The 25,924-nt window shown below is 37.8% G+C and overlaps 1 protein-coding gene across 1 annotated transcript; it reads right to left on the bottom strand.

Moving 5' to 3' along the window:
- Positions 1-15,518: 15,518 nt before the first annotated feature.
- On the bottom strand, positions 15,519-21,460 carry LOC103405701 (polygalacturonate 4-alpha-galacturonosyltransferase). The gene is made up of 11 exons (XM_008344730.4): positions 21,317-21,460; positions 21,075-21,230; positions 19,371-19,405; positions 19,194-19,253; positions 18,947-19,072; positions 18,763-18,826; positions 18,639-18,682; positions 18,070-18,404; positions 17,596-17,953; positions 16,381-16,968; positions 15,519-16,196 (listed from the first exon to the last, which is right to left on the bottom strand). Exons 2-11 carry the CDS (start codon positions 21,214-21,216, stop codon positions 15,921-15,923), a joined length of 2,028 nt encoding a protein of 675 aa, XP_008342952.1. The 5' UTR covers positions 21,217-21,230; positions 21,317-21,460; the 3' UTR covers positions 15,519-15,920.
- Positions 21,461-25,924: the final 4,464 nt, after the last annotated feature.

Below are 25,924 nucleotides of genomic sequence, written 5' to 3'. Positions count from 1 at the left end.
TTTCCAAACGGTCTGATGAGTTGGCTATTAAGGATTCTCTGGCTCTCAGTGTTCAGTATGCCGGTTTTATGTCTAATATGGCCCAACGCCTATTTGCTCGAACCCGCCAAGTTGAATCATTGGTGGCTGAAGTGATAAGTCTCAAATAGGAGATTAGAGGGCTCAAGCATAAGAATAAACAGTTGCAAAGGCTCACACATGACTATGCTACAAACATGAAGAGGAAACTCGACTAGCTGCAGGAATCTGATGGTCAGATTTTACTTGATCATCAGAGGTTTGTGGGTTTGTTCCAAAGACATTTATTGCTTTCGTCTTCTGGGGCTGTACCGCGTAATGAAGCTCCAATTGATCAACCTTCGGTGCCTCCTTCTTTTAGGGTTCTGCCTAGTACTGAGGCTCCGAATAATCACCCTATGGTGCCTCCTCTTTCTGAGGCTCTGCCAACTGCTGAGACTTCTCCTGAGCAACCTTTGTGAAGGCTCCCTCTTGTTTGTTTATTTTGATTCATGTATATGTACATACTTGTAACTTATAAGAGATATCAATAAACAAGCTTTGCTTCATTTCAACGTATTGTGTTAAATACACCAAGGCCTTCTTCACTAAGTTCTTTGAATTTTTCCTTTTGTTGAAGCTTGTATGTTGAAGCTTTGTGAGTGAAGCATGTAGGTTGAGGTAGTGCTCCCTTAATTTTCCGAGTGAGGAAAACTTCTTGTTTGGAGACTTGAAAAATCCAAGTCACTGAGTGGTTGTGAGACTTCCGAGTATCAAGGTGCAGTAGCATATGGTAGTAGTCCCCCAAGTCTCCGGTCGAGGGAGTTGACAAATGAGGCATTTCCTTTCTAAGTGGTAGCCCAAAACTCCTTCTTCATATATATTTGTTATGAAAGTTGTTAGGCCCAAAGAAGATGAGGCCTAGGCAATTTTTTTTTTTCGAAATATTTTTTTTCGAATTTTTGAATTTTTGAATTTTTGAATTTTCGAATTTCCGAAAAAAAAATTATATATATATATATTAAAGCTTTGTAGGTGAAGCTTTGAAATTGAAGCTTTGTTGGGTACCATGAATTGATTTTGCTTCACACTATCTTGATCAAGATAGTGTGAAGCTTTTGAGAATTTGTAGTTGTCCTCCATTGATGAAGCTTTTGTTGGTGAAGTTTTTATGGTGAAACTTTGTTGGGTACCACGAATTAATTTTGTTTCACATTATCTTGATCAAGATAGTGTGAAGCTTTTGAGAATATGTAGTTGTCCTCCATTGATGAAGCTTTTGTTGGTGAAGCTTTGGAGTTGAAGCTTTTGTTGGGTTGTACATTTCATCACCTGGTTGGTGGCATGAAGGAGAGTACGGGTTGTACATTTCATCACCTGGTTGGTGGCATGAAAATGAGTTCCTTCTTCACCTGGTTGGTGGCATGAGTGGCAAGTTGCTAAATGATAATAGAGTACTGGTTGTACATTTCATCACCTGGTTGGTGACATGAAGGAGAGTACGGGTTGTACATTTCATCACCTGGTTGGTGGCATGAAGATGAGTTCCTTCTTCACTTGGTTGGTGGCATGAGTGGAAAGTTGTCAAATGATATTAGAGTACAGGTTGTACATTTCATCACCTGGTTAGTGGCATGAAGGAGAGTACGGGTTGTACATTTCATCACCTAGTTGGTGGCATGAAGATAAGTTCCTTCTTCACATTTCATCACCTGGTTGGTGAGAATAAGGGCATGGTGTCGAGGCACATTGTAGCAAGTGTCGAAGACACAAAGTATGTTGAACCCTTTCGAAGCACAGTTGGCTTATGTATGGATGTGTTGCAATGTATGATGTTTATGTATGAATATGTTGGAATGTATAAAGTTTATGTATAAATGTGTTGGAATGTATAATGTTTATGTTGATTGATATGAGTGATGCTTATGAATGTTTTGCTATGCATGAAGGGATCCATGTTTTTGATATGTGAACCATGTTGGTTGTAACACTTAGTATCACATACTTTGTGTCAAAGTATGCATGTTGAAGCTCTGAGTTGAAGTATAAGGGTAGGTCAGCGTAGACCAAGTGTTCCAGTGCTAGGAACGCAAAAGACTCAGAAGAAATTGTCTAAATTCCCTCTCCTTTAAATATTTGCCAAATGGCTTGTGTGACAAAAGATCTCAAACGATTGAGAGTCAAAACATTTGTAATGTGTATGCCTTCTTATAATAGCATTTCCTTCAGTACCTAGTCCTTCATTTTGAAAAAGTGAGGCTTGGCCCCATAGTCATAATAGTAGACGGTACGTTCACCCTTGGTTGTCTTGATACGAACTTTTATCCCTCTTGTTGTAATGGGCTTGCTGAGAGTAAAAATCATTCCTCTTACCAAGAGACAGATACGTTTGGTGACTTAGCGAGTAGCTAAATGAGGCAAGATATGATGCAATGGGTGTCTGAATGGCCAATATCTCCTCACTTGGTAGAACTTGACTTCCACTTCCCATTTGTTGATAGGGGTTAACCATATGGGGTGGTATGTCCTTACTTCGGCAGAGACGTGATTGTAAGCATGTGTCATCACCTCAGAGTAAGTCTTCCAAGTGTTGGCATTGATCATGTACTTGAAGAAACAATCACGTAGGCTTGCCGTGAAGGCCTTGAGGGTGGTCTTGTCATCTGCCTCAGCGCAGCGAGAATACTCATGGCTGAAGCGACCGGCATACTCTCGTAGTGACTCGTCCGGCTTCTGGCAAATAGTGTACAAGTCATCTACAAAATGCAAGTGATCGGTCTGCAAGATGTTTTGAGAGAGAAACAGTTTCCTCAATTCCTCAAATGAGTCTACTGTCTCAGGTGGAAAATGACAATATCAGTTTAGAGCTCCGCCAGAGAGGGTGGAGGGGAAGAGAAGACATCACTCTTCGTCGGTATGCATCCGATATGCCATGGTGGACTCAAAGAGGTTAAGGTGTTCAATTGGGTTCTCTCTTCCAGTATAGAGTTGTAAACCAAGCTTTTGTTTTTTCTTCGCTTGAAGGGGGTGTCGATGATCCTTCTTGTGAAAGGGTCAGGCCTGGGTTAGTTCCAGTCAGGTATCTCGGCCTGACATTCGGCCTTCAACTTGTTTACTTCCTCAAGGGGTTGTAGGAAAAAGGGGTCCTGAGTTGAGTTATGTACCACTGGAATTTTCTTTCGTAAGTCTTCATCGCCTCTTGGAAGTAGGAAAGTTTGAGCAAAGGCGTGTGGTTTTTTCTTGGACTCGCCGTACTGACTTCTAGGGCGAGTATGTCGGAATACCTCAGAGTCCCCTATACATTCATGTTCCTCTAGGACCTGTCGTTCATTCCCTAGATTGGCAGCTGGCCTGGGTCGTGGGAGGGGACTGAGTCTTTCAGAAACCCTTGGGCCATTGATCTTAGAGCATATATGGAAGGGATTCTCTCAACGTTGCTTTAGGAAGTCTCGGCAATCACGATAAACGGCTTTCGATCCTTCCAACCCTTCTACAAAGAGGTATCTTCCTTCATTTCTTCTACTTCGGGTCGAAGCATCTGGGTTGAGAAAAGTCTCATGTTGATCAATGTTTTAATGATTAGCTCGCTCCTCATCAGGGATACCCATGTCGAAGGGAGGTGACCCTCCGTGTTGGGGGGGCACGCAGATGATGGTTGATGTCCACAGGGGCAACGATCTCGTGTGTTTCAGTACGCCTAGTTTCGTGGAGCGTCTCAAAGAGCTTCTCATATTGCTCCTGGAGGACCTCATTCTTCATTGCTATCTTGTTGTTCTAAGCTTCTAGCTCATCGACTTTAGCTTGAAGAGCAACCCTCTTTCCTTCCTTCTTTCGTTACTTCGCATTAGGTGCAAGAGGGGTGTCATTCTGTGTGTTGTGGCTTCCTTCGCTCCCTATGTTAGAGAGGGATGCTTGGTCAAAAGAGAGTGTACGAATGGTGGAAACCAGCTTGGCAAAGCTGAAGAGAGTGGGAATAAATGTCTTTCCCACAGACGGCGTCAAATGTTGATGCACAAAATCAATGAGGACTTTGGTACAACAGAAAGTTTTAAGTTTGTGACCTTCGCTAGATTGCTCCGGTCACTAGTGTGGATAAGTATGCAAATGGATAGAGATAGGGAAGCAAACACAAGATGTACATAGTTCACCCAGATTGGCTACGTCCACGGAGTAGAGGAGTTCTCATTAATTGTGAAGGGTTTACACAAGTACATAGGTTCAAACGTGGGACAGAACGTCTTGTCCCACTCCATTCCGTCCCGTCCCACATACCAAACGGTACCTTAAGGATCATAAAATATATGTAAATTAATTAATTTTGAATCAAATAACATCTATGTGCATTGAATTTATAGCATTAACGCCCTTTCTTTTTTTGTCGGTAAATAAATTCATTCCTTTCTTTCAATCTGAAAATTTCGAATCAAATAACATCAATGTGCATAGAACTTATAACATATAATGCCCTTTCTTTTTTTGTCTGTAACCCGTTTTTCAATAGGGAAAGTTTATAAAAATAGATTGGCATTAATTCACATAATATGCATACAATTAATTGTAGATAACACAAAAGTAACATACCCAAAGTATAAGTCAAAATAGCAAGTGGTCATTTACTACAGTGGTAAAAAAGTGTTGAGCCCTTGCATGACAATGTGGGTTCGAACCTTGTCAGTGACTAATTTAACAAAATTTATCGTTGACAAAAAAAGTACAAGTCAAAATATAATTAGTGGTATTTTAGATATTCACAAATTACAAAATTTGTAAAGTCAAGCTTAACTAATAAATTTACTTATGTGCTGCCTAGTCATTGAGTTTTATTCAGGTTAAAAACTATGTCGGGTTTTAGAAAAAAAAGAGCATATTTCAAGGGCTAAAGTCCTGTTATATCTACATTTAACTTACTTCACGTAGATACAAAATGTTTATGCATGAATTTGTCACTATTCAAATACGTATTACATCCTAATATATTCCGTAAATTTCTGGTAGAGTGGAACGACCGATCAAGATTACGAAGTAATTGATTTTGTAGTTCATGCCACACCTATAAGTGGGATATGCATGGAATTCAATGCTAAATTAACTGAGAGGCAAGAATAACATGTCGATATTATTCTGAGAAGAACACGTAGGTGAACATGTGGACTGTATGATAGATGCAATGGTTGTTTGTTGAGTCTTCGATCATTATTGTGCATGGACAAGTAGCTCAACCATTTGGATAAGCACGTACGAGGGCATAATAATAAACTCCAAACCCTAACGCGGTTACACAGTTGGAGGGAAACTCTTTTGGGTCCGTGACGGTATAACGTTGACCGGTGCTCAGTAGTTTCGGGATTGGTCAAGTATGGTACAAACATGATTTATTTATGGTTTATGAATTAATGCTTTGAGCTTTTGAGCTCCGGTGATTTGATATGAGATTTTGAGATATGTTTTATGTGCTTATCTAGTGGGTTATCATACAACACATACACACAACACGAGTATGTAGACGTCTATGACCATAGGGCACAATTGAGGATATTTATGACCTACTCCCAGCTTCACTGGCGAAATTAGTGTCAAACAGCTTTATTAGCCACGGCTAGTGTCAGTGTCTTATGTTATGTATATTTTTATTCTCTGGCGTAATCCAGAGTCATACAACTTCACCTTCGGGTGATAAGACCTACCATATTTCTTCATTGCATAACCTAGTGTTGCACAGATTCACCTTCCAGTGATGGTTATGCCTTCGGGTGACTATGATAACCCTAGTTGAGTACATCATTGATGTGATTTACGGATATTTTACGGATTTACCTTCAGGCGACTATATTACCATTACCAAGCACTGGTTTATATGTACATGTCTTACAAATGTTTTTCATGGCATGCTAAAGTTTTCAAAAAACCATGTAGCACTATATGAGTTTTCAAAATAGGGGGTTAGTATGTTCAGAAAGAAAATGGTTTTTCTTATTATTAGTATTAGTATTATAAACTTTGGTCCACTCACCTTTTTGGTTTTGCACCCCTTCAAGAGTTAGAATCGAGGCATATGATCCCAGCGTCAAGGCACTTCCACATCGGTATCTTCGAGTCTTCTCGGTGTGGGACCCACTTTCTTTGTAATCTCATTTATTTAAAATATACCTTTCGTACTCTTCTTGATTAGTTGTTGATGGAAGCATATTTATGCGACTTAGTTAGCTTGTTTCTTGGCATTTATGTTGTTAGTTCCTAGTTATTTTATTATTTTAAGTTATTTTCGTGTGTTTATAGGTCCAAAGGGCTAAAGTGGCAAGAAAGTGTATTTTGGGGCATTTGGGAGCAGTTTTAGGCTTGGAATGGATAGCACATGCATGGAGGAAGGTGGATGGATGAATTTGAAGACAAAAAAAGACTAGGAATGTGCTAAAGAAGATGAAGGAATTAAGTCATGAAGGAGGGAAGAATTTGGAGCTGTTCCCTTCCATGTCCCCTTGTTGCATCAAACCTTTATCTTTTACTTTACCTTTCACTTTGTGTCATAACTTTCCCTTTACCTTTCACTTTGTGTCATAACTTTCTCTTTCCCTTTCACTTTGTGTCATAACCCTTCCTTGTCCCCTTTGCTTTTCCTTCTCCTATAAATAAAAGCCTTTGCCACACACCATTCAAAGAATCCATCCTTCACCATATTTAATCCACCCATCCACCATTCACCATTCTACACATCCATCCACTTCCAGCCGCACCCATTCACCACCATACATACTTTCAGCCATTCTTTCATAAAAACTACCACTCAAACCTTCACCCAACCCTTGTGCTACAGCAAAGAAGAAGAAGGAGAGCCCTTGGACGTGCTTGCCATTCAAGTTAGCGTTGCTGGAACGTTTTAGGTGTAATCTTTCTTTTATTTTCAATGTTTAAGTTCAATAATCTTTGTTTTGTGAGTATGAGGAACTAAACCCCTCTTAGCTAGGGGGAATTTTGAAACCATGATTATACTTGCAATATAATTTGATTACATCTAGTTGTGATTTCATAAATTGTGAATTCAATTTACTTATCTGTTTGAATTAAAACTTGTTTGTGTATGTGGGTTGAGAGTGCACACTTAATTTGCATGCATAAATCTGATGCTAGGATATAAGGGAGTTTCACCTAATCGTTACGAACTTATATTCATGAGTAGTGGAGGTTGCTAGTCACAATCGTGTTAAGTAAATTCCTAGCATAAGTATCATGCACTTTCATAGTTACGAATGCCTTGTCAATACTTATGATTTCATAGAACGTAATGATCTTTGATTGTATATCTATTATGGGCTTTCATGTAGGGAACTTTTGAAGAATAATTTGATTGCGATGCGTTATTTCCGTCCAATTCAATGACATAAGGAAAATCTAAGGATTAATTTAAGTGTACCTAATTAATCTGGGGTGTTGAGATTCATGGTTTATTGAAAAGCAACTAGAAATCGTTTTATATGCAAGTGTGTCATGTGTGGAGAAAGACCTTCTAGCTAGCCCATCATCCATTCAAATCACCAAATTCGTCCAAAATCTGTTTTAAGTCTTTAGTTACTTGTTTTTACTTAAATTCGTCCAAAACCAAATCCCCATTTACTTTAGAGTGTCTAATTAGTTAGAATCTGTCCTAGTTGTGTTTTTAAGTGTTTTGAGTTAAGTTAAAACCAATTTTCATCCAAAGGCATTCATAGTGTCTAGTTTGAGTCTAATTAGTTGTTTTAAGCTGTTTGAGTCTTTTAAGTTTGTGTTGAGTCATTAGAGTCTAGTTAAGAGTTTTTAAGTTTATTTTTGTGTTTTTGAGTCAGTTTAGAGTTGATTAGCAATCCCTCCTAATCCCCGGTCTAAAACAATCCCTACTTATTCATATACTACAATTGTCAAAAGAGGGTTTAAATTTGTGAGCTAAGTTAATTTTCACATCAAATTTTTGGCGCCGTTGCCAGGGATTAGCAACTTTGCTAATCCCTTGTTATTTCTTTTTGTTTCTTTTTCGTATCTTTTGTTTTTAGTTTCTGATTTGTTTTCTTGTTTTCTTTGTTTTGCTAATTACCTTGTTTTGTTTAATTTATTTTTGATATTTGATTTAGTTTTCTTTCTTTGATTTCAAGTACTAGAGAAGCAAGACATGGCAATTGCTAACATTCAAGCTCAATTGGTAAATCTTACTTCTCAGTTGTCGCAGTATGCCGAAAGGACCACAATGCAAAGTGTCCCTACATTTGGTGCATCTTATAGGCAAGGATATCAAGCCAATCAATATCCACAAAGAGATTGGAGTGATTATTCAAACTCTATGTGGTGAGAAGCTCAACAAGTTCAACACGAAAGATATTGGCAGCCATGTGAGGAGTTCTATTCAAGACCTATACAGCCATCACAACCTCATATACAATATGCTCAATCAAACTCAAGTTCGTCAATAGATTATAATCAAATTTTTTATGAATTAAATTCTTTGGTGCATGGCTCACAAAATCAAGCCAAGGAGGCTCAACAAGATGGATATTGGCAGCAATCTGAGGAGTTTTATTTAACGCCTATGCAGCCACCACAGCTTCCCCTACAACAATTCCAATCAAATTCAAGTATGTCCATGGATAGTGATCAAATTCTTCAATTACTAACCTCTTGGACGCAGGACCTACAAAATCAAGACAAGAAGTTGGGTGAATTGAAGAATCAAATGGGAGAGATTGTGGAATTCATGGCACAGATTCAAGAACAACGTGAACTCTCTAACTCAAACATTGTACATTCAATGACTTTGAAATTGCTGAAGCCATCACCTTGTGGAATTCATGGCACAGATTCAAGAACACGTGGAAAAAGAAAAAGAAAAGAAAAAGTGTGTTGAAAAGAAAGGAAAAGAGTTGAAAATAAATGAGAATGAGCTCACAAGTGTTGGTTGTTGAAGAAAGGGTCCAAAAATTTGAATCTGGCCCTAAGTGTTTTGTGAATCTTCCCTTTGTGTTTAAAGTGAATTTTTGCATTCAAAATTGAATTCTAAGTGTCAATTTCATTACTTTGCTCACTATTGCTTTAAGAACGTTTGTTTATCCTTACCTTTCTTTGTTAGCCAATACCTTTAGCCCCGTTACAATCCTTAACTTCTATCTTGAGTGTTGTGTATTTCAATATGTGGAGTTTGGAATTGGTATGAGTATATGGTATCCCTGGTTCTCGCATCTAAGTAGTGGCATTCCGTTCATGAGATCATATATATACATGCATTAATAATTCCAGAAAAGTGCTTTCTTTGTTATAACAAGTGTGAGTATTAGTTTTCATGTTTACATCAATCTTCTCACATATACCTAGTGTAGGGAGTGTAGTCAGAAATTCTTGTGTGAAAATAAAAGAGCACCTGGTAAGGAATTGAGTGAATTCTCTAAGGCATGTTACTACATTCAAAACCATGTTTTAAATTGATTAAATGCGAGCTAGTAAGTAGTGACTATGATTAAGTATGTGCTCGAGGGTAAGGATGATTAAAATCTATGTGAGTAGTGATTTTTAACATGTCATGTGCATTGGAAATCCCTGAGGCAAGTGTTGGAAGGTCTAGGTTATGTTTTGTTTATTTTGTTTTGCTCGAGGACTAGCAAAAGCTAAGTGTGGGAGAATTTGATGGGAGCATATTTATGCGACTTAGTTAGCTTGTTTCTTGGCATTTATGTTGTTAGTTCCTATTTATTTTATTATTTTAAGTTATTTTTGTGTGTTTATAGGTCCAAAGGGCTAAAGTAGCAAGGAAGTATATTTTGGGGCATTTTGCAGCAGTTTTGGGCTAAGAATGGATAGCACATGCATGGAGGAAGGTGGATGGACAAATTTGAAGACCAAAAGAGACTAGGAATGTGCTAAGAAGATGAAGGAATTAAGTCATGAAGGAGGGAAGAATTTGGAGCCATGTGTTCCCTTCCATGTCCCCTTGTTGCATCAAACCTTTACCTTTCACATTACTTTTCACTTTGTGTCATAACTTTCCCTTTACCTTTCACTTTGTGTCATAACTTTCTCTTTACCTTTCACTTTGTGTCATAACTTTCCTTTTACCTTTCACTTTGTGTCATAACTTTCTCTTACCTTTCACTTTGTGTCATAACTTTCCCTTTCCCTTTCACTTTGTGTCATAACCCTTCCTTGTCCCCTTTGCCTTTCCTTCTCCTATAAATAAAAGCCTTTGCCACACACCATTCAAAGAATCCATCCTTCACCATATTTAATCCACCCATCCACCATTCACCATTCTACACATCCATCCACTTCCAGCCGCACCCATTCACCACCATACATACTTTCAGTCATTCTTCCATAAAAACTACCACTCAAACCTTCACCCAACCCTTGTGCCGCAGCATAGAAGAAGAATGAGAGCCCTTGGACGTGCTTGCCATTCAAGTTAGCGTTGCTGGAACATTTTAGGTGTAATCTTTCTTTTATTTTCAATTTTTAAGTTCAATAATCTTTGTTTTGTGAGTATGAGGAACTAAACCCCTCTTAGCTAGGGGGAATTTCGAAATCATGATTATACTTGCAATATAATTTGATTACATCTAGTTGTGATTTCATAAATTGTGAATTCAATTTACTTATCTGTTTGAATTAAAACTTGTTTGTGTATGTGGGTTAAGAGTGCACACTTAATTTGCATGCATAAATCTGATGCTAGGATATAAGAGAGTTTCACCTAATCGTTACGAACTTATATTCATGAGTAGTGGAGGTTGCTAGTCACAATCGTGTTAAGTAAATTCCTGGCATAAGTATCATGCGCTTTCATAGTTACGAATGCCTTGTCAATACTTATGATTTTCATATAACATAATGATCTTTGATTGTATCTCTATTATGCGCTTTCATGTAGGGAACTTTTGAAGAATAATTTGATTGCGATGCGCTATTTTCGTCCAATTCAATGACATAAGGAAAATCTGAGGATTAATTTAAGTTAATTTAAGCGTACCTAATTAATCTGGGGTGTTGAGGTTCATGGTTTATTGAAAAGCAACTAGAAATCGTTTTATATGCAAGTGTGTCATGTGTGGAGAAAGACCTTCTAGCTAGCCCATCATCCATTCAAATCACCAAATTCGTCCAAAATCTGTTTTAAGTCTTTAGTTATTTGTTTTTACTTAAATTCGTCCAAAACCAAATCCCCATTTACTTTAGAGTGTCTAATTAGTTAGAATTTGTCCTAGTTGTGTTTTTAAGTGTTTTGAGTTAAGTTAAAACCAATTTTCGTCCAAAGTCATTCCTAATGTCTAGTTTGAGTCTAATTAGTTGTTTTAAGCTGTTTTGAGTCTTTTAAGTTTGTTTTGAGTCATTAGAGTCTAGTTAAGTACTTTTAAGTTTATTTTTGTGTATTTGAGTTAGTTTAGAGTGGATTAGCAATCCCTCCTAATCCCCGGTCCAGAACGATCCCTACTTATACATATAGTACAATTGTCAAAAGAGGGTTTTAATTTGTGTGTTAAGTTAATTTTCGCATCAGTTGTATGCTTTGAATACGTTCCTACAACCGCATACTTCATTATATTCAAATTTACATATTTTATTTACGTTTGTTCTTTCTTTATAACTTGCATGCATGTTGAAATGGCTTCGTCACCCTCGGATGTAGGCAAGCTCATGCCCATCTTGGTGTTTGGAGGACATCGGGATCAGGGTGTGTCATAAACTGTAAATCAAAATTTAACTGTTGATTGTCATTTAGATTTACGGTCCATTCTTCTCACCAAATTTTGTTTCTTCAGATTTTGTTTTTTGAAAACATGATCGTTTTGAGGATGCAGGAAGATGAATGGTTTGAATCATTGATATTACATTCAGATTTTTACCATTAGTCAAAATATTGCTCGAAGTTTATAAAGTCTCAAGAAACTATATAATATGGTCTCATATTTTAGTTAATGACCCAAACCATTCATTTTTCTACATTCGCTAAAAAAATCATGTTAAAAAAAATCTAAAAATCGAAATTTGGTGATAAGAATAAAACTTAAGGGACAATCGACGTTTAAAAGGTTTAAGGATTAGGGGTATGCTATCCACACACCCTTTTTTACTTCTCCCACACCCCTTGTTAATTTCTATCCTTTGATCTTCTTTAATTCATTCGATCCGACGGCCAAAAATTAAAAGGATGTGAGAGAAGTAAAAAGGGGTGTGTGGATATCACACCCCTAAGGATTATAGTGTCGGATATCGGAGATGATCCTTCACAAAAGTTGTAAAACTTGTCATTACGAGTGATTGTATATATATTTTTTTACACTTCCACAATTTGAATTCTATTAATTTTGCACTCAAATAAAAAAAAAAAACTATTTATGATGGTCTGGAGGATTCTCTATGTGTGGAGGTTGCAACTACGAGCGTTTATATATATTCTTTCACATTTTGCACACTTGTAGATTAATTATTAAGAATTTTTATTTATTTTGAGCTCCCTAAAAATACTATTCATGAGGGTTTCTGGAGTTTTAAAAATGCAAATGACCATATACCCATCTCAAAGCGTAGATGATGTAATCACGAGCATTTGCATATTTTTTTCACATTTTTTGCAATTGTAAATTAATTATTATAATTTTTTAATGTGTTTGATATTTTTAAATTACTTGGATATTTTTATTATTTTTAATGTGTTTTATGAGGTTTTAATCCCACTTTTAAGAGTATAAAACATTTATGAGTTTGATTGTATGAGAGAAAGTAAAAAACTTTGTTTGATCATTGACTCTAAAATTAAATGTCTGTCCTTTTTTTTCTATACAAATACTATACTAGTTGATTTGAATTTTGAACAATAGGTCAAGTAAAAGTTATTCCAATAATAATAATAAGAAACTCTCATACCACTTACTATTACGGTCTAATGATATTCCTCTTTACTTATAAGTGACAGGTTTTAGGTTCTATTTTCGCCAAAGGCGAATTTGAACTACATTATTATTACTAGCTGATTATGAGGCTTAGTCCACTCGCACACCCCTTAATATAGAAAGTATCGTTTGTTAAAAAATATAGCTCTCATAATAAAAATAAATAAACCAATGTTTTTTTAAACTTATATAGTATATTAATACAACAATACTTATTTAATATACAATATATACACTATGGCTATTGTATTCTCTAGTAAGTTTTTTTAGTAGTTTAACTTTAAAATCATCAAAAAACTTTAAAACTTTAAATCATCAAAATAATTTTTTTGTTCTAAAGGGGTCTGAATGGGTTACCCGCATGTAAACCCATTAAGGACCGTTATTAACAGGTGACTCGATAATGACCCGATTAGTTATCATGTTGACCCGAACCCCATTATTTTCTCGTTGTTTTCACGTCATGGTAAGGGGTCGTGTAAGAAATTGTCGGGTTTAAAACTTACAATACTTTTCATAAAACTTAATTCATGGACATCATAAAATTTTTTTTTTTTTTTTTAAAAAAAAGAAAGACATTGAATCCATATAAAAAAAGGTCGTACCCAGTGCACAAGGCTCCCGCTTTACGCAGGGTCTGGGAGAGGTGAATGTCGGCTAGCCTTACCCCCATTTATGGAAAGGCTGCTCCCAAGTCTCGAACCCGAGACCTACCGCTCATGGGCGAAGGCACTTGCCATCGCACCAAGTCTCGAATCCATATGCTAACATTAAATACGTCTAGGGACTAAAATTAATTTTAATATTGTATAAGACATTAATTTCATCCTATTTAAGGATTAAAATCTAATTTTCTATCAAAAAAAAATTATGTCATTTTGTCAGACATGGACTTGTAACACAAGTTTGAATTTTTTTTATTTTTTTTTCCGTTAAAAATGGGACTAGTTGGTGGCTTTGCCACAACAATCCACCCCTCCGAAGGCTGGAAAGACCCACATAGGCATTTCAGCCTTCCCCTGGCCACATCATGCAATTCACCAATGGCAGGAATTGAATTCAGGATGTGCTGTGTGAAATACAGGTCTTAAATTCATCTCCAACCACTGGATCACTCGATAATGGTTCTCAAGTTTAAATTGTTAATTGTAAATTCATTTACTTAACGTAGTACTTGCACAAAATTGGAAAAATTCAAGTGCCATTTGTGCATATTCTCTAAAAATGAAAGAAAAAATGACATGTATCAACAAGTTTGAATATAGAATTTGGATAACATTACTAAAGAAAGGGGAAGGATCTCTTCCACTAAGTCCATCAAATCCAATGATCTGGACCCTTGAAATTTGATCCAAAGGTTAAAATTAAGAGGCTCCTTTAAAGCTATAATAATTTTAGCCGTTTGATCAAATTTCAAGGACCCGAATCACTAGGTTTGATGGACTTGATGAGAGAGATCCGGAGAGTATCTCTTCCCCAAAGAACGAAGCAAATGCTGATCAAAACAAGATTTGCCCACAAGCAAAGTACAATTATTGTTGAAAGGGAACAGATTGACATGACATAGATGATATTTGTGAGAATCCAATCCACCAAAAGATAAAATGATTATGCAAAAGAATACTCAATTGTCACTTAATCTCATTGACCACACAACGCAGGAGTCGTACCATAAAAAGATGTTACAACAAATAGAATTCTATCCTAAAGCAGCTATCTTTTTACCTTCCAATGTAGGATCTCCAGTTGGAAGAATAATCTCTTATTATCTTATTTGTCAAAAGTAAGTGACCATGCATCCCTTACTTACTGAGTGATTAAGGAAAACTGGAATTTTATTATCTTGGCTTCTACCCAAGTAATGAAAATTCTAGTTTTTCTTAGCCACATGATGACCAATGAATGTAGACAAAAAAAAAAATATATATATATATATATATATCTTTTTAATATTTTAATCTCGACTGTTAGCATCTATTCGACGACAAATAACCATGTATGATTAGAAGAATGACTCATTTTTATTGTCCAATGACGCGGTAACCTTTTACGCCTCATTGTCCGTACAGGTTCTCTCTTGGGCCTTGTTTGGGATTTAATTGATGGGTATAAGATAAAGTGGTGGGTTTTATTCAAGTCCGTAAGATATGGGGGGCAGAGATTATCCCAAGTGTTGGTTTTTCGTTTGTGGGAGATAGTGGGAGAAAAAGGAACTTCTTCTGGTTTCCATTGTGCTCGGAAGATAAAGAGTATAGTATCATATCTAAGGAAAGAAAAGAATGACTACCACTGAGCTAATCATCACTAACTTTTTTCTCTTATGCAAGCGATATTAATAGACGGGAAGGGTTGAACCTACGATCTCGTGTACCAAAATAATTGTTCTTAATCACTTCGGCTATAAGTTCCGCCACTTTCTTCGAATACAAGATAGCTACTGCAGAAAAAGGAAATAGTGTAATGCACTGGGCATAGCCCAGGCACCAGATTGCCCAACACACAAAAAGAAGCGGTCACCAACAATTGGTGCCCCAACCAGCTCGAACAAACAAAGTCTTGGCACGCCCAACGTCTTACACTCCACGGTTAAATTAGCACACTAATTCAACAACTGAAAGATCATTAAACAATGAAAAGCTCATGATTCAAGCAATTAGTATATCATGTTCCTTACACATTACCTACGCGAGAATGTTGTTCAAAGAATACAGCATCTTAGAAATTTAATCCTAATCATGTCCCGACATCTTAGTTCTGAAACAGATAAGGTATTGAGTTATACAGGTCATCAAGGTAAAGAATTTGTTGTTACCTTGTTACAACGGATGAGGAATGATGGAATAGAATTGAACGAATTACAGAGAAGAACAAACAATGTGGATTATGGCAACAAGAAAATAGGAAATACCTCCTCCCGACGAACCAACCATAACCTAAGTGCCTTGTCAGATGAAGATACCAATGAGAAGGACAGAGATTGAGAGAAAGTTTCTAGTATTTACGTAAATCCCCATTTTATCAGCTTCATTCATTTAGCTTGCAGCTGCGGAGATAGGGATGATCATACTTAATGTACTTGGTCCAGTATCCTCGATACTTTGTCATCGCCAACTCCAGCCATGGTTTCATGTTGCCATTATAATGTACAACAGCCGCGTTGTCAATCTCAGCTCGATCAAGACTTGGGTTGTAACCTAAACCAAGCACATGCCATGACTTTTGTAGTGGATGTGTCAGCCCATAAAATGTAATTAGCCCCGGAGGCAATGTTCCAAGTTTCCAAAGTGTCCTGTCTTCATTCTAAGACCAAAAAAGAAACAGAAGCATAAACAGGAAAAAAATTACATCAGATGGCCAATTGTCTTAGGAAGGAAAAAAGAAAGTGTGAAGAGTGATCGCCTTGTGGCTGACTTCATACACAAATCAATGCAAAAGAACAAAACATGCAGCAGCAAATGAAATGCGTAAGGTTCCAGACACTCACCATGTTCTGCCACTTGTGATAGATACCAGTAATATCCTTCTTCTTCCACTCCTTAAGATCAAACATGTTCATCCCATATGCCCATCCACATGCGTTCGGATCAAAGTTTCTTGCAATATGAGGATTTGAGAAGTTTAGGTACTTGTCAAACCGGTGGAAGCTCTCACCGCAGGTTTCCACTGCACCATTTACTTTTCCGTGTAGATCGACAGCCCACAATCCAGTTAAGTCTTTCTGGACAACAATGTCATCATCAAGAAACAAGATCTTATCCACCCTGGGATAAACCTGTGGAAGATAGAACCTCAAATGATTAAGCATTGAGAGATACTTCGGGTTCCTGTACTTCAGGTTAGAAGCGCCAGACGAGAGAGTGGTAGGATGGTCGGCCTTGAAATAATAGTTTTTCATTGCAGCAGACTCAAGCTGACGCAGAACCGGGCAGTACGATGAGTTTAGCCACTTAAACTCGTCAACATTTTCAACATGAATAGTGGCTTTTCCAGGAGGATTCAATAAAAACCACATATTCATGGCTCCAAAGTTAAGCTTATCAGTAACAAGATGGAATACGTGCTTTGATGGATCCTGCAATCACCAAGAAACACGTAAGTTAAACAAGAAACCTGCATCTGACTTCAGCAATAGACATTCCGAAGGACTACAGATGGGTAACAAGTCAAATAGGGTACAGGTCAACTTTCAAATATTTTTTTATTTTTATTTTGCTATTAACTTTCAACTTCCTTATGAATGAGGTACACGAAAGAGGCAGTCCAGTTAGAAAATATAAACACAGCAAGCTTATGATCAAACATCTTCTAGTCATTTCATCTGATCGCCACACCTAGAATATTAAAGAAGTCGGTTATACGGATAATAATTAGCATCTGTATCTCAAGAAAACCAGGTGGTGAAAGTTTTTATTATTGAGCCTCATTTACCAGAAATGGATATCCCATAGAAATAGATATCCATATTCCTCCATCTTTGCATCTCAGTGCCGGATCTGACATTCCTCAACAGGATAATAGTTAATAGAGTTTTTCAGTTATTTGGAAACAGACATAAACACACACATAATTAAAATACCAGCATAGAACACGATAGTTCAGATCACATTGGCGTTTGTGACAGTTTTTCAGTTCTTTTGGAAACAGACAAAAGGATACGCACAATTAAACTACCACCATAGAATAAGACAGTTCAGCTCACCTTGGCATTTGTGACAGTAGAGTTGACGACGACTGATGCAGCCAAGACATTGTCTGAGAAGAGAGCATAATGATAAAGATTTGGATTTTCCAAGTTCTCACTTCTAGGGAACTTTCTCTTCTCAAGGGGGAGGAGGTAATAATCTATGGTTAGGCGCATGGATAAGCAGTGGATTCCATTTGGAATGGTCTTGGCAGCTAACTGACTAAGGAATGTGCTCTGCTTTTTCAAGCTCCGAACTTGTTCATCTGCAGTCTGAAGCATTGCTCTCAGCTTCCCAGTGACCAGGTTGCAATCATACAGTTGCTCTCTTGCTTTTGAAAGAACTTGGCCCATAGCTTTTATCTTCTCTGGTGCACTACAAGCAATTCAGGTGTGGAATAAGTAATAACTATCATAATTAACATTACAGATAAAAGGGATGGTAATATATATTATGTGCTCACAAACATTACATGTCCATAATCACACTACCTTTGAGATAAATCCGCATCAGCAGTTGCCTCTCCCACTGCACGCTGGGATTCTTTAAGTCGAGACTGTAGTTGTTGGAACAGATCAAGCTTGTTCTTCATCTTTGCAATACTCAAGTAGACCCTTGCCATTATGATTTGGTCCCGTATCAAGCGCACTGTTGAATCAGAGTTCTCGTTCTCATTTTCTTTCCTCCAAATGCTGTATTTTCCTAGAACTGCAGAATCAACTGATTTGGACCGCTCAATGGCTGCAGTTTCAAGCTTTACAATTGATTCGTCATCCCGTTGTACCAACTCATTTGCACGCTTTTCACGCCTTTTCTCTCTTAGTTGCTGCAGAAGTGTTTATAAAAGAAAATTAGAACCTCAAAAAAAAATTAAATAAATAAATAAAATAAAAATGATAAACAGTTACATAAGTAACAAAATTTAAGTAGCCATAACCATGATTTAACTAGAGTTTATTTCACTTTGATTCTATGAGTCAGAAAAAATGAAATAAACAATTCAAGCAAAGAAACATATAATCGTGGCAATACATAGAGCACAATAAAGTATGGTCATTACCCTTCTGGCTAGTTTTGCAGGATCAAGAGCTTGAGCGTGATCATCTGCAAATGGTAACAAAGTCAAAAATGAAAGTAGGAATGTATTACATACAAAAGAAAATACTACTAAAAGTTATTACCACCTGAAGAATCATCCACTTTAACCCTAGCTGTCTCTTGTCTGGCATTTACAGCAGTCAAATCTTTCTTCGCACAGACAATTTGAAACACAAAGAATCAGCAGCGACAATCAATGATATTTTTGAAGCAGAGAACAAAAGATATCAAGAATAAAAAAAAAATAAGAAGCATAACAGGCGTACTAACCTGAGAATCTGTAACCGAACTATTTTCTCCAATGACTTTCCATGAAGCTGACAAATTGTTTTTCCTAAAGAAATTAAGGCTCAAAGGCCCCATGTCATTCGTGCTGGCTGAAATTACATCAATGACCTGATAAGTTGATCCAATCAGTGTGCTTGCTAGCAACAAAAGTTAACAGAACAGAAAATACTGCTGCCACTTATAGGATTGACATGTTGATAACTCAAAGATTCATTAAAGTTGCACTTGCCTCTTTTGAGAAAAGAGATTTGACATGTTGCAGTGCCATCCTTTCTCTCCAATCCAGATTCTGCACCAGTCAATTAATCGTTTATTATTCTCAAAACATTTTTTTTTTTTAACAAAACAAGCTATCATACACTACGTAAGATTTCAGGCTGAAATTGATGGAAGTATGGAACAATACCTTTTCACCAGGACCAGATGAGATATCGCTATGATCTGCAAAATTTGCAAAAAGAAAACAGTTATACTAAAGCTGATAAACACAAGTGTTTCATACCCATAAGAAAGTCAGAAAGTAAAAAACAAAGCTGGGCCATAAAAAACAGCAATTGGTGAAAGCATTTTTTTCTTTTAGGGTCTGACGTTAGTAAAATTTTTAAGATTCTGACAGGAGTTGACCCAAGTGTACAAGTAAACAAGCTATAAACAGACATCTTTTCCATAGGATTTTTATTGGACATAAGCCCCTGTCGGTTGATCAGTAAGGCATAAATAACCAACTTCATGCAAACTCTGATAAACTACTTCATATCAATAGATTGAAGAATTTAGAAAATGAATATATCTGAGGCAAAGACGGTAAGAATTGCAAAAGATGAGCACAAAATGTGTTGAAAGACTTGTCACATAGAGTGATATATAGCTCTCTTTTCAGACACTTGTATAGTTTATAAGATTCATAAGTAGATTTCAAGATTTATGACCTCTGACTTCTTGTCAGTCTTTTTATCAAGAGATAAAACCTCCAAAAGACAGACAAGCCTGTGACTCTTCTTCCATTTTACTACTTTGACAAAATCTTCACAAACAACAGAATATTATTTCTATCAAGACGTAGTCTTGGCAAACAAATTACTTCGCACTCTGAGCCATATGAGCCACAAAAACTTTCATTGTTTGTACTTGTTTGAGAAAAATAAATATATTCTTGTCTAATAGCATAAATACCAGAAAAGATATATGAATATTAAGCATTCTTTGATACGTTTTCAAGTATGTGATTCACCTATCATAGTCTGTTGTGTAAAGTTAAAGAAGCATATTAGTCCACCAGTCGGCGTAAAACAGACATGGTGAAGTTATCATTTGCTGAATTGAAAATGGTATGCACCACACAATGCTCATATTCTTTATGACAATAATGTACGGTAGACCCTTCCAATGCATTTTGAGTACGGATGTCAGCATCATGAAGAAGAAACAACTCAGCAATTCTTTGAATAGTAAGCTAGATTGGTATACAACCCATTACACATTTAGTCTATAAATCAGGGAACTCCTCCTTGGCGTGAATTGATGCTCAAATACACTCTACCTACAAGGTGTGATCCTAACTGTTGTATAAAGATAAGTATATTTTCATTTTTCATCAAAAGGATGATACTAATAAGCTCACTGATTACAAAACCCGATTAAATTAAATCTATCATAAAATTTGGTGGCTGAGGTACCGACACAAAGGTAAATTCCTAATTTTCATAACGTAAGGAACAACCAGGGTCATTAGATGCAACAACAAAAATACTTGAATAGTCGGAAACAAATGCAGCATTCTTCTCGACTCAAAAGGGACAGAGCATCATGCCACGAACACTTGAAAAGTAGAGTAACAATCTTGTTTTTCGAAGCAGAAATTGCTCCTATTTTCTGATTTTTCTAAAGCAACGAAAACAGAAATCGAAAGAAACAGAGGTAAATTATCCTAAATTGCAAAAGCGAAAAGGAACTTAATTGAGATCTAAATTCTAATGCAAACCTAAACTTCAATTGCGCAGAAATAGTTACATACGCATACACATAATACATATACATACACATATATATACACACATTTTTCAACAGAAACGGAAATAATAAATGAATTGAAGGGAATTGAGCACCGCACCAGAGATGTGGAGGCCACGGCCGAGGAAGAAAATCAAGGGAACGAGAAGCGCAAAGAAAATAAGAATCGCGAGAGGGAATCGATATCCAGAAGCTCGGTTCCTGTGGGCGCCGGCATTCGATAGCCCCCGCTTCAACGCCATTGCCGATCAAATACCTAAAGTTGTTCAAATCAATAGAAAAAAGTCAGAAACTTTCAGAATCCATGGCTAGAGAGAGAGAGAGAGAGAGAGAGAGATTTACAGAGGGGATCTTGCGGAATCGGAGACGACAGGAATGGAAGCTAAAGGCGAATGCGAGTGAGAGACTCGGAATCCATTGATGGGGGAAAGAGAGCGAAATGGGGAGGAGTGTGAATTCGAGCAAAACACCGTGATTTTTACTTTTATTTTTTAATTTATATGCAGTGCTTTTAACCACGTAGGACATCGCTTTCGCTACAGCTCTAATTGTGGCTTCAACGGAAAAATGTAAAAATAAAATATAAAATGTGTTGTAAATAGTGGCTTATAATTAGTGTGATTGTGTAAACGAGAAGTACAAAATTATTATCAATGCTTGGTGGTTCAAGTGGTAATTCAAGTGGTAAGGAGCTTGTTCTTCTTAAGTAAGGTCTCGAGCTCGACCCTTGTGAATGGAGAAGCCAGCATTGGGAGAGCTTGCCCTCTGAATAGGGTATGATTCAGCTCGAGGGATTAGCATCACCTATGTGCGGGGAATACCCTAGATTTGTAGACATGTAATTGTATACAAATGATGCATTACAAAGCTCCACGTGGCATATGATTCATCACAAATGGACAAGTCATCAATGACATATGGCACACAAATCAAGCAAAGGAAATATAAAATCTTCCAAAAAAAACTCGGCAAACAAGGGAGAATCCCTCTTAAATTCAACAAGGGTTCAAAATGCTCTCAAAACCGGAAAGAAAGTTAAGACATCTTCATAAAAAAAAAAGGCAAGAATTGAAGATTGCTCACACAATAGGCTACAATGCCTCATAATTTCGGCCAAGGGAGTAAAGTGGCTGAAATTAAGACACAAAACATCCCTAAATTCTCCTATGGACGAATTAGAACATAAATTAAAGCCAAATTTACCCAAAGGCAAGCCTTAAGAAGCCTATAAATACAAGATCCTCCCACAAACATAAGGGTCTAAATTCTTTCATTCAGAAGAACCTCTGCTAAACCTTTGAAGACAAATACGCTGCCAAAGCTCTCTTTGAAGAACATTCAATCAAAGACGAAGCATTCTCTCGACCAAAGTCGAAGCACTCCTCTTGAAGAATCAACAAGCACTTGTGCCGATTCCTTCAAGACTTTGTTGCAAGCTTATAAACTTGTAATGACGTTCGATTCAATATCAAGTCGACAAGACCCTTGAATCAATAAAATCCTACATCAACATCATCTTTGCCGCATCTTTGAAGCAAAAACCGTCTACGCGTTGTTTTCAAGCTCAAAACTTGAAGCAATCGTTCAATTGTTTGTCCGAGATCAAGTCATCATGACCCTTGGATCAACAATCAACTATCTACATCAAATTTGAAGACTAAATCAGAGGAAAAGTTGTAAACAGATATTGTAACCTAAAAATTCAAATCAATACAAATCTACTTTGTACACGTGTTCTCATTTCATTCATTACAGAATTTTCGTGTTTACAAATTTGGCACACATGGTGGGATATTTTTGCCTCTCATCTTTGTCTTCAGACCTACAAAAACAAATGGCACAAAGAAAGGATCAAACTGTTCTCGCTACCAACGAGAAGTACAAGGGCATCATTGCCGTAAGTGGTGGAACTTTTGGCGTCACAACCTGAAGTAAGGCAAAAACTTTCCCAGCCGTGCCTTCCACAACTGCATCAAATCTGCCAAATGAGTAAGAGCACATGAGGCACGAGCCTGTGATTACCTTGGCCTCGCTAAGGGCGCCAAGGGAAAGCCCAAGGAGATACCTTGAGTCTTTGACTTCTGATGCCAACTCAAGCAGCTTGTGTCCCATAGCTATGTAAGTCATGACTACTGGCACGACTTCCATCGAAGAGCAGTTGGCTTAAATGAACGAAGCAATTACAAGACTGACAAGAACCATGGAGGAGAAAGACTTGCAAATTGCTACGCTTGTCAACTGTCTGGAGGCGCAGCATGATGACAAAGCTGACCCGGAGGTTGATCCACCAAATGAGGAAACCGACGAAAAGGAAGAGCCTCTAGTGAAGAAAACGAAGGAAAAGCTGGACCAAGCAACAACGTTCATGGTATCTCTTTCTATCCAACAACTGCAAGAGATGATCACTAACACCATCAAGGTGCAATACCAAGGAAGCTTGCATGACTCCGTACTGTACTCAAAGCCCTACTCCAAGAAGATTGACGCCTTGAGGATGCCAAGAGGTTATTAGCCCATTTCAATAGAAAGTGCAATCCTAAACAACATATTGCCCATTTCATCGAAACTTGCAACAACGCTAGGACAGAGGGAGACTACCTCGTCAAGCAGTTAGTGCACTTGTTGAAAGGTAATGCCTTTGATTGGTACACCGACCTCGAGCTCGAATCCATCAACAGTTTGGATCAGCTTAAAAGGGAATTCCTTAACCACTTATACAGCACTCGCCGCACCTTAAGCATGCTAGAGTTGACGTGTATGAAGTAATGGAAAGATGAACCTGTCGTCGACTACATCAACATATGGCGTTCATTAAGTTTAGATTGCAAAGATCGGCTTTCTGAAACCTCTGCCATTGAGATGTGTGTTCAAGGCATGCATTGAGGGCTACATTACATCCTCCAAGGTATAAAGCCGACAACATTTGAGGAACTGACGACTCGTTCCCACGATATGGAGTTGAGTATCGCCAACCATAGGAAAAAGAAGCCAATCACCGACTATAAGAATGACAAGGTGTTCGCTCCGAATGTAGATAAAACTGGGAAAAAACCTGCCAATGATGCTTTTGTCGTCAATACTACCCCCATCAAGACCTCTCATGCGCCCGTCAAGATCTTCTACAAGAAAAAAGCGAATAAGATAAAGAGAATTGAGCCTTCTCGCACCCAAGATAGGTACAAAAACACCTTGAGGGAGCTAGAGCAAAAGACGTACCATTTTCCAGACTCTGATGTGGCCACAATGTTAGACGACCTGCTAGAGAAAAAAGTGATCGAGCTACCGAAATGCAAGCGCCCTAAAGAGATGAATTGCGTTAACGATCATAGGTACTGCAAATACCATCGTATTGTGAGCCATCCTGTTGGCAAGTTCTTCATCCTCAAATAGCTCATTATGAAGCTGGCACAATAAAGGCAAATTGAACTCGACCTTGAAGACATAGCCGTAACACACACTACTGCAATTATGTTTGGATCATTTGATCTTATGCTTCTCCAAGTAATGCATGCTCATTCTCATCTTTGCTAAAGTTACACGACACATTATACACAACCATCGTTGAGGGCAAGTGACCAAAGTGCACTTACCGATGATGAAGAGGGGTGGACACTAGTGATTTACAAGAAGACAAGGAAGCTAAGACCACAAGTCGCAAAGCCAAAGGTGGAACAAGCGAGAAAACACTGCTGCCATAACAATAGGAAGCCCAAGAGAAATGTAAGAGCTGCTAAGCCGACGTACAATGGGGAACCCATGGAGCAAGAGCTGCGCATTCCCATATCCTTGCACGAGTACTTCTCGAGGGATTTTTTCCAACAGTACATTACCGTTGCCTGTCACATGGTTAAAATAGAGATAGAAGGGCCTTCAAAGGGCAAAGTTATCATCATCGAGGAAAAGAAAACTTTTACGCCTAAAGAAAGCTTGGCATCATACTTTAGCATTGAGGAGGCGCTGTGATTAGCCAATAAGATGCCACATGATGTGCTGCCCATGACGCAATCAGCTTCACTGACAAAGACTTGTTGTTGGGATCAAAGTCTCACAACCGTCATCTCTTTGTCTCTAGGTACGTAAGGGAACACAAAGTCAACCGCATGCTTATGAATGACGGATCGGCCATAAACATCATGCCAAAGTCAACAATGACTACAATCAGCATCAAGGTAGATGAATTATCCCGAAGTTGTCTTTTAATCCAAGGTTTTAACCAAGGAGGACAAACAGTGATGAGCATGGTCTGAGTCGATATGACCATTAGTGTACTCAAGTCAAGCACGCTATTCCACATGATTAACACTAGAACTTCTTACAACTTGCTCTTGGGAATGCCTTGTGTCACGGGATGACTCTTTAAGCCTTCCGCCCGTGCGGCACTTAGACTTAAATACCTCGATGAACAAGCTAAGTAAGCCTTCAAAGCCTCGCTTCCCCGGATCGAATCACAAAGAAAGCTAAGATAGCTTGGAGAATGCTAAAATCACTTAGAAGATGGGAGAAAGGAAGCTTTGTATTGAAACTTAAGAGAACTTTACAATTGCTTACAATTCTTGGATGCCTTGGCCAAATGGCCTTGCCTCCTATTTATAGGCCTAAGTCACCTCCTCAATGGAGGGTTCTAGAATTCGCTACTTTCATCCAAAAATATCTAGCATAGTTCTAGATACAACTTGCCTAATCTAGATTGTTCTAGGTGAGGCTTAAATTTGTACACTTGTGTGGAATGTTCCGGAATGCCCTAGATTATCTTGAACGCTCCGCCATGTTCTTGATTTTTCTGGGATGTTCCAGAAGCTTCCATGAAGACAAGGCTTTATGGGCTTAGATATATGATGTCTTGGGCGATTTCTTTGTTTTTAACATATGGCCCGTGACATCCTCCCCCACTTAAGCCGTAGACGTCCTCGTCGACTCTTGCCTCTCGAATGTCTAAATCAAGTCCTTATA

Source organism: Malus domestica, chromosome 02, assembly GCF_042453785.1.
Source record: "Malus domestica chromosome 02, GDT2T_hap1".
In the NCBI taxonomy this organism is placed as follows: Eukaryota; Viridiplantae; Streptophyta; class Magnoliopsida; order Rosales; family Rosaceae; genus Malus; species Malus domestica.
The sequence above is the reverse complement of the archived record's forward strand: the minus strand, read 5'-3'. Positions and strand labels throughout refer to the sequence as shown.

Excerpts from the sequence above, each read along its gene's own strand:
- LOC103405701 (XM_008344730.4), bottom strand. The coding sequence starts at position 21,216 with ATGGCGTTGAAGCGGGGGCTATCGAATGCCGGCGCCCACAGGAACCGA. Across the intron at positions 19,073-19,193 it reads AATCTCTTTTCTCAAAAGAG|GTCATTGATGTAATTTCAGC; the intron begins GCAAGTGCAACT and ends TCAACTTATCAG. Across the intron at positions 18,405-18,638 it reads CTGCAAAACTAGCCAGAAGG|CAACTAAGAGAGAAAAGGCG; the intron begins GTAATGACCATA and ends ACACTTCTGCAG.